We start from the raw sequence: 13998 nt of genomic DNA on the forward strand, positions 1-13998 counted from the left end.
ATCTCAGAAACTCTACTCAACTGATTATTCAAGAGTTGAACTGTTGCACAAATTTTTGTGATTTGCGACTTCCTGTCCTCTTTGCAACAAACTCAGCTAGTAATGACTCAATTGCATGGTTTTGGTGATCGGTGCGGCTTTTTATCTTGAAAAACTGGGTGATCTGTTCTGCTTTGGTCGCCAATTAAAAACAACAAAAACATTATGTTTTTGATACAAGATAGCTGATTGCAGGCTGTTTATTTTTGTCGCATCTCTCCTCCTTGTCATTAAGGGCGCCTATTAAATACGCACTGTAGTGGTTTAATCTGTCAAGGAGGGGTGACCCGAAACAAATGTTCCTTAGCTGGCAAAGATGGCCTTGACCAATTTCATTCAAACTTTAGTCTTCATACCTGTTTCATGCACATTTGTAGTTGATAATAATAATAATAACATTATTACGTCGTATTGTGAAATTACTTCTCAATTTTAGCTAGTTGTAATAAAAGTATAACAAAAAGAAGTAACTAAATCACATAAAAAAGACACAACTACTACTAGGTACAGTACTAATAGTGCTTAAGAGAAGAAAATTTTCATTGTGCTTGGAAGTTAGCATGTAAAGTTTAAGATGATTTATAATAGGTAATAACATGAGCTTTATTTCTGATGTATTCATGTATACTTAAATTTTTCAATATTACTGGCAGACTGGAAATCTGGAAATTGTTCAGTGAAGACCATATATAGTTGATATGATATGCTACATGTAAATACTATCCCAATATTTAAACATAATCTGACTATGCTTTTCATTGTTTGACAAAGTCACTAAAAACATGACGGGGACTATGTCATTGACAATGACTTGTTCAATAAGGGACATTGAGACTAATACAGTACATTTAATACTAATTAATGAACAGTAATAATGATATTGTCTCCTGATATTTAAAATCGTTTTATTAGTTAGCCAAGAAGTATCAGAGCTATTCTTTCATTTAGCAAATGGCATTACCCCTTAAAATAGGAGAATGACAAGTTTGCTGAGGTTAGCTAAAATGCTCATAGCTTTTGTACCAGAATTGAAATATATTTTGCAAGTGTTCCAAAATATGCTACAAACCACATCCATCACATGCCAGCTACTGCGACAGGTGTCATATTTCATCATAGGTGAATGGAAAGTTAATCGTAAAAAGTGGTACAGACTTTCGTACATTGACAAGAGTGACTATCGAGTTCGCCCTAGATGGTATTTCTGTTTGCACAGAGAAAATCAATGTGACAGCTGATATTGCAGAAGACAAAGAAGTCAAAGATATTGTTGAAGAGTTTCACGGTTTGTAAATAAGACATACCTCTTGTTAAGTTTTCATGTCCTGTTTAAACACAAATTGAGTGATTATCTAAACTGTGTGTGTGTTTTTAATTCATCTTTGTAGATTCCCATCGTGTTGTGTACACCTGTCATCACTAAGGTGTGTTTGTTACTAACCCTGTTTTGAGACAGGGATTTCTTAAACTTTGCTAAATTATTCTACATGATTAATTGTTTTTAATTTGGTTCAAAAAAACATGGGGTACTATAGTTTTCAATTTAAAAACCAGAATTGTATTGTACTTTGCCATTTTCCTATCAAAAATGACCACCAAAGTAGGGTTTTGCAAAGTCATTATTTCAATGAAAACAAGTTTGGATACCCCTGAGTTTTTTTTCTCTTGTCATTTATTTGAAGCACTGATTTCACTCAACAAGATATCCATAATTTGTAGTGCTTTTAAAATTTCCATCATTCAAAAGTACTGTCATGCATAGACGCTGGCACTAAGTGGCCAACCACTTGAGAAGATTGTTTGAAACGATGCATATTGGTTGTCAGATGTTGAAGATTACGGAAACGTAAATGTATTCTACCATGGGTTCACAGGATTTTAAATACATGTCTCAATGAAAATCTTTGTTAGTTAATTAAATTATAGGAAGTACTGTAACATGACTAATTTTCACTGGGTTTAAATTTCGTGGATTTACCATTTCAGGCATATTTAGTGGGTTTTAAAATCACGGTTTTATCATTTAGATAATGTGTTCTATGCTAAATTTTACATATTCACTGGGTTTTAATTTAGCACATTTTCCAGTCAGCGAACTAATCTATATATGGTCTTTATTCACAAATATTAAAGGCCTTCGGCCCATAAAGTGATTACAAAACAAAGAACATTTGTGCGTTTGTATAGTAAATATTACAATAAGTCTGAAATTTCGTACCTAACATTTAATGTATGAAATACATATTCGCCAAGGCGTTTCAAAATGACATCGTCATGTGATTTCATTAAAAGAATAAATTTTTTGAAAGACGGTGGATCATAGAAATATCTATCACGAAATTCATTTTAAAAAGGGTAGACTAACGGCAAGTGGTACTCATCTTCTATTTGGTTTGATTTATTAAAAATTAAAACCCAGTGAATAATTCATCCCTTTACAGTACTATTTATACAATATTGTGAAGTGTAGCCAAATTGTTGTATTGGATATAGTCATGCTGTTGATGAGAACACTATAATTGTTTTGTATATTTGGTTTTAATCTCCAGAAATCGTTGCACGAGAAATGGAAGGAACATTGGGTTATATAGAGGTAGACTTGGATGGAAGATTTTCTATGGTCAGAACTGGAGAAACCAACTTGGGTAAAACTGCCATAATGTTTGTTATCAAAATTTTCTGCAAAATCCTTCAGGTTTTTATCTTATTTACATAATTAGTTAATTTTTGACAAAATAGACATTATTTTTCATTATATGCAATTGTTGAAAAAATAAGAAAACAGTTGTGTGTTTTTTGTGAAAAATGACAGAAGTTGACTTATTGCAAATAAGGGTTCAAATGTTCATGAGATTGAAATGATTGCATTTTATATTCTCCAAGCTGTAAATGGTAATTTCTATTCAAAACACACCAGAATTTGTAAGGCAATATTGCAGTGAACTATTTTATTAAAGCAAAACAATGCAGAGAATCAATCTGATCACAATATAATTTAGGTATAGGCTTTTTTTTTTTTTTTAATTTTCATATTTTGGTTCGACCAAGATATTACATAAAAATAATCAAAAATAGCACAAAAATTATGGAAATTAAAAAAAAAAATTACAACTTATACCTCCATTGGGTTTTAATCAGGTTGTGTAGAGATTAAAACCCTGTTCAATATGTACATCACTTGCTGAAAGCCTTCACTGATTGCCGAAATGAAAAGGGATAAAATGGTGTCAGGTTGCGTGTTTAATAACCAAACCCAAATCCTTTCTCCACAGACTTGTACGTTTACCAAACACCACTATAAACTAAACTGGTATACAGTGATTGACTTTTCGTTTATATTTAATTATGAACAAATTATGCAAGCAGTTTGGTAGCAAGAACTGGATGGTTGCATGTGTTCTGCTTGGTTTCTACCTCAGTGATATGTAATATTATGCATTACATTATCACATCATACATTTGATATGGTTTAGCCGATGTCTTTATATTCACATTGCACGTGTTTAAACACCATGAAAAGAAAAACAAACAGTATGATAGTACCAAATTTTATCACACATCACTATTATTAACAATGCAGGTACCGTATATACAGTGATACCAGGCATTGAAATGATAGTGTTTAAATACTCCCACCTGTATATTATTATATCTTAGTACTGTCCATACAAAATGAAAAGTACTTGTAATCACAAGGCATGACACTGTATTCAAAATTCAATATGTAATATATCAGTAAGCTTATGACTGCCTTTGTAGTCAAATATCAAGGGGTAATTTAAAATGAAAAAAAAATTTAGAAAGATTTATTGACGGACGTTAATCTGACATGACTTCGAAAGTAAATTTACAATTATTGAATGATAAGAAATGAAATTGATTGATGTCATAAAATTCTATTACACTGTCATATTTTCAGTCAGTTTTGTTCCCATTTCCAATATCTTTTGTTATCATATTTGGTTAGGTAATTTCATAACGGATATAATGCTGTCAGCTACGGCAGCTGAAATCGCATTATTGAATTCAGGTACTTTACGATCGGATAGAATCCACCCTAAAGGAGAATTCTGTAAGAGAGACTTGATGGAAATATTGCCCATGGTGGATCAGTTAGTAGTTCTAGAAGTCACAGGTAAGAACCGTTATTTGAATAATAAATACCATGCCATTCTATCATTATCATTTTTTGATAATTTTTGCTCATAACTAGAGTATGCATCAATAACTTTAAAGGTAATTCAGACTTGGTAGAGAGGCAATGTATTATTGCACAAAGATGCAAGTTGATTTTTGTTTGTCCAATATGATTGCAGCTATTTTATTTGATGAAAATCCATTATTAATTAATTATTAAAAATATTATGTACATAGGATTACATCTTTACTGGAAGCTTAATTCTATCATTTTAGTTCATCTTATTCTTCCATTTGCTTTTAATTTTTCAGGGGTACAGCTTCTAGAAGCCCTGGAGAATGGTGTATGTCAGTTTCCTAAATTTGAAGGGAGGTTTCCTCAAGTGGCTGGTATAAGATTTGCATTCAATCCTGATGCTAACCCTATGAACAGAGTGGATCCATATACTGTTATTATTGATGGAGAACATTTACTTCCAAATAAGGTAGGAAGCAGATATCGTTACAATGAAACTCACACAATTTTATGCTGTTCCACCAAATTCATTAATATTTATTAAAATTACTGTAAAATACTTTATTTTAGCTGGAATTAATTTTCGCGGAAAAGACTATTTGGGTGTTTTGTATGGAATTTATTTTCACTGATTTTTGACGAGTTGAATGTTAAATATAAGAAAAAAGGTATATTCGCTGAATTTTATTTTCACTGAATCATACCTTCACCGAAAATAGCGAATATTAATTCCAAGCGAAAATAAAGTATTTTACAGTATTATTGATATCAACCTTTTAATTTGTAAATACATTTGATAGTGCTTATGTCATTTTCAGTTTATGATATTGTACTGTAATTTGTAACAAATTCATATTTTTAATGATTAACGAAAACACTGCATGAACATTGTACTTACATAATTTATTAAAATAATTATTAATAACAACCTTTTAATTTGTAGATACATTTGATAGTGCTTACGTCATTTTCAGTTTATGATATTGTACTGTAATATGTTTTTTTTTTCCCATTATGTATCATTTTATTTTCTCATCTATGTGTTTTCAATAAATAAAGTCACTAAAACTATGAACTGATAAGGTTTGTTATTTTATTTCCTGATATCTTATTTGTTTAGGTTTACAAAGTTTGCACCAAATTGTACATAGCTCAGGGTAAGGATGCATATGAAGTCTTCAAACGCTGTAGGCGCATTGTAAATGAAGACGGTCCTATCTTGTCTACAATTGTACAGAATTATTTTAATTCCGTCCAGATGGTCAGAGGTTTGAAACCATGCAGATCAGGGCACAGACAAAATATTATTGGACTGGTCCGGTAAGTAATTTAGAATGCAATTTTATTTTATTTTATTTAAAACTTATTTGGTATAGACCATGCAGCTCCACACTTTGACGTACATTTACGTTTTTGCCAACCAGTCTGTGAAAGCATGAAAAAAAATATGAATATGAATCAGTATTACCTTGCCCACAACTAGTATTTAGTAGCAGGAGCAGCAAACCATGCTATTCTTTTATCTCAGGATACTAACGGCTGATTCTTGACAACCAGTCACTGCATGCTCCCAAACATGAAGAAGTGCATTCTCCTATTAGACGACAAGTTTATTAACTCAACACTAACTATAATGTACATGTACATACTTAGCTTATGTAACGGATAACAAACATGAATGTTTTAACATGTGTTTATATGAGCAGTAATTGCGTCATCAATGTAGCCGCGATGTTCCATACACCAACAAATATGAGAGGAGTTGGGCCTTGAAATCTGGAATAATCGGGTTTATATTATTTTTTTTAATTTTTTTTATTGTTATAGATTACTTATTAATTTGAACACTGCATTTTAAAAACCTTATTAGCAGTTAGCAACAGCACGCAGATTAATTTCTGAAATTGCATTTGATTTCGAAAGTTCCAATTTTTGCCAATTTCTAAAAATTATATGGTACTGAACATCACTGACTAGCAATTATTGGCTAATGAATAAACTTGTAATTTTTTTTTTAATTTGGAGAAGAACACATATTGGCCAAAATATCAATCATGTGATGTAATGTTATGTGATAATTAATGTGTTGTTTTTGATGACAGGAAGGCCAGTCTAAGCAACACAAACTGCCTTAGAGACCTGGAGAGTGAAATGAGCAAGTTGGCACCTCAGAAAGAAGGTAGAATAGTTATTCTTGATGAAGATGAAAGAAAAGGACTACAAGAACGCAGGAATGTTTTCTACGAAGCAGCAACTGAAGGAGACATTTTATTACAGAAAGAACATGGTAAAGGAAGACTGGCTGCACATTTGGGTAAGTTAAATTTGAAAGATTGTTATGTTCCTGAATTTGTTTATATTCCAGTTGTTAGTTTATTTTGGTCTAATTATTTAACTTTAGAAAATATGCACTACTATTACTAACTATAGATTAATGGAAAATAAAGTTTGGACAAAAATGTGCACAGATCAAGAGTGTGATAGAGTATTCAAATCTTGACATTCAGTCTAATGTATACATGCTTGGGGAACCACTCTGCCACTCACATCCAAAGACGTATTCGAAAACGCCAACTTAAAGTTTCACCAGTGTGTGGACCTGTATGTATCTCTGACATGACCAGGCCAATCACGCATAATAGATCACTATAAAAAAGTACCAACAGGGACTGTGTCATTTCCAATGACTTCTTGAAAAGAGATCATTTCATTTGAGTTTTTGTTAAGGTAAAAGTTTCAGCTAATTGTCCCTATAAAGAAACATTTCTATGGTGATTTTATCCAGTCAAAGTTGTATTCCATAAATAATCTTCATTTTCTGAAGCTTTCACCTTGAGGAAACATTTTTCAGCTCAGTAATGCAATTACTGTGAAGGATTTATCAGGTGGTGTGTACATGTTTTCATGAGTAATGAAAATGAATGATTCCCTCTATAATGATTGATATTCAAACCTGGCTTATATTCCAATGTTTATGCAATCATATGGTACTTAAACTCACAGGCATAATATACTGTGAGATTGATCACTTACAAGTATCCAGACCCTGGTTGACTAATAAAGTTAATAAATTATTAGCCAATTAAGTTTTAACCACAGTTTGAGCTTATTTTTGCCTATTTAATTTGATATTAAATTAGTGATACCTCATTGTAATAAGTATATGATCATATCCATCTATTTTAATATCTGCCAAAAACTATAAATTAAGTTGTAAATGTTGTTATTGCAAGCTGTTTGACCTTTGACCCAAGGGCCGCCAAGGTCAATGTTCATCAGTTTCAACTAAATAAATCCGCATAATGTTTTTCTATTTTTTTTTTAGCCATGTAATTATTTTTATTTGGCTAATAATTAATAAAGAAATTATAAAATATATAAAACTCGATTCTGGTGGAGAAAATGATGCCATTCTGTTTAACCAATCATCTTTAATTTTTTGCATGCAGTTCCTGCTGTTTCGATCACCGAGGCAACGATATCCAGTGATGAAGCAGATGAGAAAGAAAGAGCTGAAATAGAATCTTTGCTTGGGCTGCCTCTACCTGATAACAGTGATGCAAATTTTGATAATAATAAACAGACTAAAGCTTACTATGAGAAGAATAGTGACTTTAGACGAGGAATGCTGTCTGTCGAGAAATATGAAACTGATGATAAACATGAGAAAAAAGTGAATTTACAACGAACTGAACCGCCCCGATCAAAGCACGGTGATTGTCATAATAGCGATGAATATGCTTTAGTTGATAATGAACTTGATGGCGATACACATGATTCAATGAATCATAATGACCTATTGACAAGCATGAACGAGATTGATGATGATTTGACAATGGAAGAACTTATGATGTTAAATCATGTACATAGTGATTTCTTGAGTGAGGACTCGACCAGTATTGCATTCACCAATAACAATGATGATGAGGTTAAAAGTCTAGACAAGAGAGTGTATGGTGAAAAAAGTGATTGCCTCAGAATAGACAATAATATTGAGAGGCCTGGATCGTCAGAGAGTTGTGATAGTGTCTTTACTAATGAACTTGAATCGTTCAACACAGAAAGTGATTCGGACAATACCAAGGAATCAAAGAAGATGACTCATTCTAGAAGGAAGGGTGGCGTTTCAGAAGAGCTGAGAAAGATGAGTGAGTCCACATTGATACAAGCGATTCAGAAGGACAATTTGCAGGAGGTATGGTAATCATCGTTTGCATTGTATAACTTTGTTGACTGGCTCTTGTTACGGTACATCATGTTTCATAATAAGAAATGCATATACTGTAAAAGGATTAATTGTTCACTGGGTTTTAATTTTGCTTATAAATTAAAACCCAGTGAATATGTAAAATTTAGCATAGAACACGTTATCTAAATGATAAAACCTGTGAATTTAAAACCTACTGAATATGCCTGAAATGGTTTTTTGGTCGGTCGCTGAGGGCAATTTTTTTTTTGGCCCTACTTTTGTTAGAGAGGCAAATCAGTCACACAAAAAAGTGATAATAAATATTCCAAAGATGGTCGCTCTCTTGTGGCTGAAACCAAGTAAACTTTTGTTTAACTGAACTTTCTGGCAATAAAAAAACAAAACAAAAAAAAACTTTGTTATATAACTGACAGGAGGTTCCAGCAGATTTGAAGATTATTTTTGTCACAGTGACATTATTATAGGTTATTGCAATCAGGATATCTAAAACAAAACAATTTCCCCAAATCTAGCATTGTAGTATCAGTTTCAATAGTGGAACTTTCTTTTCATATATTTTCTTGGTGTCTTGGGATCACATACAAGTTATACTGTAAAATCTGCATTAGAAGCCGCGGCTTATATTAAAATGGTGATACGGTTTCTATTAGAACATCTACACTTATGAGAAATGATGAATTTCATATTTAACAATACTAGTATATTGCATATACGTGCAGTGACGTGCTTAGTAGTGCATCCTCTCGAACTGCCTTAAAGTGTTTTCATATTAATTTCAGGTTGCAAGAGTTTATTTGAACACAACAAGTCTTGAGAGTGGAAAACCATTATTACATGCTGCAATAGAAAACAATGCTGTCAGTGTTACCCAGTATTTCCTGAAAGATAGAAACATGGACCCTGATACACAAGATAATACAAACCAGGTACCAAATGATAATAGTCCCAGGCTATATTGTTATAGCATTGTAGATAACACAAACCAGGTACCAAATGATAATAGTCCCAGGCTATATTGTTATAGCATTGTAGATAACACAAACCAGGTACCAAATGATAATAGTCCCAGGCTATATTGTTATAGCATTGTAGATAACACAAACCAGGTACCAAATGATAATTGTCCCAGGCTATATTGTTATAGCATTGTAGATAACACAAACCAGGTACCAAATAATCATAGTCCCAGGCTATATTGTTATAGCATTGTAGATAACACAAACCAGGTACCAAATGATAATAGTCCCAGGCTATATTGTTATAGCATTGTAGATAACACAAACCAGAACCAGATAATAATAGTCCCAGGCTATATTGTTATAGCATTGTAGATAACACAAACCAGGACCAAATAATCATAGTCCCAGGCTATATTGTTATAGCATTGTAGATAACACAAACCAGGTACCAAATAATCATAGTCCCAGGCTATATTGTTATAGCATTGTAGATAACACAAATCAGGTACCAGATAATCATAGTCCCATGCTATATTGTTATAGCATTGTAGATAACACAAATCAGGTACCAGATAATCATACTTCAAGAATGATAACAAACAACTTACCCTATCTATCTATCTTCTGCTTGTTTCTCACAGAGAAGCCCTTTGATGGTGGCAGCAGAGCGTGGTTCTTTGCAGATTGCTAAGCTGTTGATAGAGTATGGTGCTAATATAGATATTCAGGACCATGATGGAAATACTGCCTTACATACAGCTTGTAATAATGAGAAAGAAGACATCAAACAGCTCTTCCTGCAGTATGGAGCTGATGTGAACATAGCAAACAATAATGGTGAAAAACCAACTGTTTGAAAACATATTTAGATTAAATTTACATTTTAGTAAATCACATACAAACATTCCAGGAACTGGAATTTATGCAAATCAGTCAAGGAGTCAAGTATGGGAGACATACACAACATTCCAAGTGAAAGATGACCTCACTCAAAAGTATTGTCTGAATACCGGTATATCAGAATCTAGAAAATAATACTAAAATAATAATTGAACTTCAGTTATAATGAATGTGCTTTACAGGACCAAACAGCATTTATTTTTATCTTGCAATATGATATTTTTTAGAAAATATTGAAATTATTAAAGAACAATTATCTTCCATGACTTGAATTATATAATTATAAATCCATCCATCCATGCTCTTGAAATTTCTATCAGTGTTTATTTACATAGAAAGCTTTTGTTCTATATTTTAGTTATGAATCAGTTTGTTCCATGAAAAGAGAAGACATATATTTATTTCTTCTTTTTAGCCCAGCGATCCCTGGACGTGTCAATATTTTGTCTGTTATCACCTGTAATACGGCTTAGTCTTTTCCACGAAACGAAACGAAACGAAACGAAACCCAAACCCTAACCCTAACCCTAACTCGCATTTTTTTTTTCATTTGCCCGATAATATCTGAGAAAATTTCACACTGTGAAATACGGACGTGACGATGTTTGAGGACTGAGGTCGTTCAAAATCTAAGGTTAGGGTTAGGGTTTTGTTTCGTTTCGTTTCGTTTTATTTTGTTTCATTTCGTTTCGTGGAAAAGGCTAAGCCCTGTAATACCTCTGTATACTGATGCACTGTGACATAAATTGTTATTGCCAACCATCATGTGCATGTTTGAAAAATAAATATTGTGCATGGATCAGAACTAGCTCACGATGGGTAACAATGTTGCCTATAGGTTTTTAATAACTGAGACACATGCATGTATATTTAATAACAGCAGCAATGAGCAACATCAGTATTTCAATTTCGGGTGGGTTTTCTTGCCAACCATGTGCAAAAATTGCGCCCTCACAGAATGTCATGTTTGTCTTCTAATAAAGGAAATATGTTTACGTGAAAGAAATTAGAATCCACCTATCATGGGAAGTTTTGGGGTATACATCATGATATATGTGTACTAATGTTATATTTACAAGTTTGTTGCCGTGGTTGCCAGTCAGATGTTCTCTATGCAAATTAAGAACAAATTTTGTACTGGACATTTTTTCTTGACTTGCAATATGTAGTGCCTTTCACTGTAATTTTAAATGCTATTAAAATTAGTAATAAATACAAATTGTATGTTTTTGTAATTAAGTATGAACCCTTGAAATGGTCAGTTGATTGGCAACATAATTGGTGATTTGTCTGTTGATAGAGTGGTGACCAACCTGGTATAATCAGTTTTTGAAGTCTATCCTACATTTGTAATACTGTTCTCTTGAATTAGTCGATGAGCCTTTTAGAATGTCGTTGGTTAAATGCGATAACATGGTCAATGGCATGGTTTACAAGATCAAAGAACTGCATGTGCAACAATTTTACTACTAAATTGGCTATGTGTGTTCAATGTCAATTAGATAGTCAAAACCTCCCAAATGTTTAACAGCTGAAGTACAAATTATACCACTCTTTGTCATGAGACCCATAGTTCTGGCTGTAAATTGATTCCTGTTAATTATCTGTTTTTATGCAAATTGTAATAAGCTACATTAACTACATCAATTGTAAACTGGCATTGTATTAGCTAGAACTAACTGTACATAAATTGTAAACCGTGATTGTAAATCAGACCTAATTTTAGTTACCTTGCAATGTTTGAAATTGATGAGGAGACAGAGTTTTTCCTTAACTGGCCAAGGGAGAGATTCAAACCCACAGCAAGTAGAGCTCTTTAACAATCGAGATATTGCGAATTAGAATAATACTTTCAATGTCACATGATATGCATTGAATTAATACTGAGCATGTTTTAATTATGTAAATTAGTTGCTCAGCATCCAAGCGTAATTGCTTCTGAATATTTCAATTTCATCATTTTGTTGCAGTATAAGTTAGTAATCGCAAAATATATCCTGTGAAGCACTTATTTGTTGAAATGGGCTATTTATGTATAATCCCATGGTATTTTCTCAGACAAGTTTTGTATTAATCCAAACCGTGGGAATTAACTGATGATACCCTGGTGATAATGACGATCGTATCTTAATGTCAACCTAAGAGACAATATCATGGGATTATATATTTATCATTTTACAGGGAATAGGAAAAATATATCAAATAAGTACGGATTAAATCTAGCCCGTTTTAAGACCAGGTCCAGATCCTTAGCATGCCTAACAAAGGGTGTGTGAACACAGTTTCCTCATGTGTGTGAACGCAATTGGGTTTGTCCGATATGCATACGAGATATAAGATTACCGTAGCTTAAATCTTTATGTCACGTATAGCGTGAACACTACACTTGTAAGAAAAATGTAGTAAATGTACACTGATATGTACAGAGTAAATATTATTTATGAAGGTCATTGGGAGACTGAAAAACAATTCTGGAAATACCCACACAAGCTTGCCAAAATGAACCATTTTTACCACAATCTGTAGTTATATAATCATGGACATCCTTCAGGCAACATGTAGACAATGAAATAATGTTTGACAATATATGACGTCAAACTATACGACGTGCAGTTTGTTGTGTATTACACAACACTGAAGATGCTTGCATACTGCGTGTGAAAAGATTGTATGGTAGTAACACGAGACTGATAATTGCAGGGAAAACATTTACATACACTCAGTGTCATTGTGGAACACATGGCCTAAGATCCAAATGAACAAGGCTATGGTGGTTATATCAGAATAGGTATGTACTGGCCATGCAAAAAGAGACTACTGAAGCCAGAGCTGGAATGAATATATTTTAATAATCGATACTTGGACCAAAACATGGCCATCTGTGATTACAAAGGTAGTCACATAAACGTGAAGACTGTCAGTTTTGTTTACAATTGTAACAGATTTATAGATTATCGTAAGCTTTAAATTTAATAAGCCATTGCCCCCCCCCCCCCAACAGCATTTACATTTTTTCAGTTGTTTTTTTTCCATCCAACAGTTGAACCAAATATGGTAGCTGGTGATGCATGGCTCATGGTTGTATATGGTACATTGCAGTAACTGATTCCGAGATGTTAATTACAGTGCTTGTCAAATTATGTATTACGGTAAGCTTAGGGACGACGTCAAAAGATCGATGTCTGATAAAAAACTTAATTCATTTAGTTTTTTTCCAAACCCCCCCTACCCCCCACTGAAACTTAATTGATAAATATTGGTCATGACGTCAGACTACATTCACCATTAAATACAAATTGATAATCGGACAGTAGTATTGCATAGCAGTTGGTTGTCAGGAGGGTGTAAACAGATTTTACAAATGCACCTCATGCACACTCGAACCAAACCAATTTTCTGTTTTTTTCCATTTTCGGTTATTTCTGTCAATGACTGGATAGAAAAAAACGAACTACAAATACAAGATTTTTTTGACTTCATTAAAAAATTATATTGTTTTTGTAGGATGGAAACTTTGAGGTCAAAACCCCCCACCCCCAAACTAATGGAAATAAGTTTTTTATCCAACATCGATCTTCTGACGTCCCTTACGCAGCCAGCATTTTAGCAGCTGATTTGGCTCATTGCTGCGAGACATTCACGACACTCAGTTGTGACAACAAATTCTTTTAAATACACAACTTTCATAATATAAATTTGTGAACATCATGATACCAATAAATTAAGCATATTTTCTG

At 33.0% G+C, this 13998-nt stretch overlaps 1 protein-coding gene across 1 annotated transcript in view; it reads left to right on the forward strand.

Annotated features, from left to right (window-relative positions):
* Positions 1–10328, forward strand: part of LOC144344643 (uncharacterized) — a 45973-nt gene extending 35645 nt beyond the window's left edge. Inside the window, exons 7-15 of the mRNA XM_085500627.1 lie at positions 1159–1324; positions 2589–2684; positions 4007–4174; positions 4489–4661; positions 5313–5512; positions 6295–6506; positions 7642–8387; positions 9182–9328; positions 10003–10328. Coding sequence (XP_085356753.1) covers positions 1159–1324; positions 2589–2684; positions 4007–4174; positions 4489–4661; positions 5313–5512; positions 6295–6506; positions 7642–8387; positions 9182–9328; positions 10003–10218 — 2124 coding nt within the window. The 3' untranslated portion in view covers positions 10219–10328. The remainder of the gene's footprint in view (positions 1–1158; positions 1325–2588; positions 2685–4006; positions 4175–4488; positions 4662–5312; positions 5513–6294; positions 6507–7641; positions 8388–9181; positions 9329–10002) is intronic.
* The last annotated feature ends 3670 nt before the right edge of the window (positions 10329–13998 follow it).

Source organism: Saccoglossus kowalevskii, chromosome 6, assembly GCF_978046115.1.
Source record: "Saccoglossus kowalevskii chromosome 6, keSacKowa6.1, whole genome shotgun sequence".
NCBI classification, from domain to species: Eukaryota; Metazoa; Hemichordata; class Enteropneusta; family Harrimaniidae; genus Saccoglossus; species Saccoglossus kowalevskii.